General features: G+C 45.8%; 1 protein-coding gene across 1 annotated transcript; it reads right to left on the minus strand.

Annotated features, from left to right (window-relative positions):
• Positions 1-740: 740 nt before the first annotated feature.
• Positions 741-1,247, minus strand: LOC102581993 (uncharacterized). The gene has a single exon (XM_015312102.1). The coding sequence runs from the start codon at positions 1,245-1,247 to the stop codon at positions 741-743; it is 507 nt and encodes a 168-aa protein (XP_015167588.1).
• Positions 1,248-1,726: the final 479 nt, after the last annotated feature.

Below are 1,726 nucleotides of genomic sequence, written 5' to 3' on the forward strand. Positions count from 1 at the left end.
GTGTTCCCGGGTGACCCAGACGATCATGCCAAAGGGATGGTGCCAAAGCAGCAAAAGTAGATAGAGAAGTGGTTGGAGTAGTGATGGGATACATCTTGCCCTGACTGTCACACCTCATTACCGGTCTCCCCGTTCGAAAATCCTTCACAGAAAACCCACACGGATCAAATTCAATAGAGACAGAGTTATCAGTTGTAATTTTTCTAACTGACACCAATTTTTTAACAAGGTGAGGGGCATGAAGGATATTGTTTAATTGTAAGGGAGGACACGGCGAAGATAATTTAGCGTGACCATAACCATGAATTGGAATTGATTGACCATTTCCTACTATTATACCACGTTTATTGCTCATATTAAAATAAGACGTTAGGTTACCTTGTGCGGATGTCATATGAGAAGTGGCACCGGTATCCCTGTACCAATTTGCATCCGGAGGAGTGATTCCAAGAGTATGCATTGCAGCTTCAATGTCGGTTGGAGATGGACCTGCCGTGTAGGCCTACTGCGGTCTGGGCCCAAGTATACCAGGCTGCTTTCTCGGCTGCTGTCCATAATTGCGCCTTGTCCATGAGTTTGATGGATATGGACAACGAGGTATAGCCCAGGGAGCCCAAGGTGCCATCCAAGGCCACGACTGACCTCCAACTCATGGAGAATTGAGTGGTGGATGCTGACTTGCTGGCTGCTGTCCGCCACCGCGGCTGTTGCCGCCCCCCATCTGACGACCACATCTAGCATTACCCCCCACCGCCGCTACCACCCTTGCTGCCTCCACGACCACCATTGTTGTTGCGATTATTGTTGCGGTATTGGTTCCTTTTCCTACCATTAGTATTGCGGTGTGAAGAGGAATGATTAACAATATCATGCGAGCCAGTTGACTCATGAGCAACCATAGCTGATGAGGAGCTATGTGCCGCCTTCTTAGCAAGGCCGGACTCTTCAAGAGTGAGCATCGAACGGGCCTGATAAAATTGGGGTAAAAGATCACGTTGGCGAATGAGAGTGGCCACACCTTTGTAGGGTTCGGTGAGGCCAGAGACTAGTTGAAGAACTAGTCTATTGTTGTTGACGGGAGAGCCGACATTCTTGAATTGGTCCGACAAAGATTTGAGGTGCTGACAATAGGCAGAGACACTTGGAAAATCTTCCATGTTCACATGAGTGAAATCGTACTCAAGGGTGACGGCACGAGAGTGTTTATTATGTTGGAATATGTCACGCAATCTATTCCAAGCCTCCATTGCCGTGGTGTTGGGCTCAAGAATCGTATGTAGAAGATCATGAGATATAGTGGCATAGATCCACTATAGAACAGTAGCATCAAGAGTCGACCAAAGTTCTTTCTCCTCCTCAGTTTTTGGCATTTTCTCCCTTCCCTTTGCCGAAGGAATAATATGGTCAAGAACTCGATGGGATCGTGCATGAATCTTAAATAGTTCCGCCCATGTGGAATACTGGATGTTCTCCATCTCAAGAACTATGGGAATATGGTTCTTGATGTTGGATACAGAAAAAGCAGGGTGGAAGGACGATTTTGATTCCGACATGATGATAGAGAAGAGAAGAAGAAGAGAGAGGGAGAGGGGCAAATGGTTTTAAAGAGGAAGCGGAAGGTTTTCCCCTAGAAATCTGATTCCATGAAAAAGTTTAATCCCCTACCTTATTTCATTGATATCAATGATTTATATACAATCAATACAAGACTATAATTAAGGAAACT

Source organism: Solanum tuberosum, unplaced genomic scaffold (assembly GCF_000226075.1).
Source record: "Solanum tuberosum cultivar DM 1-3 516 R44 unplaced genomic scaffold, SolTub_3.0 scf00187, whole genome shotgun sequence".
NCBI classification, from domain to species: domain Eukaryota; kingdom Viridiplantae; phylum Streptophyta; class Magnoliopsida; order Solanales; family Solanaceae; genus Solanum; species Solanum tuberosum.

Excerpts from the sequence above, each read along its gene's own strand:
- LOC102581993 (XM_015312102.1), bottom strand. The coding sequence starts at position 1,247 with ATGGAGGCTTGGAATAGATTGCGTGACATATTCCAACATAATAAACAC.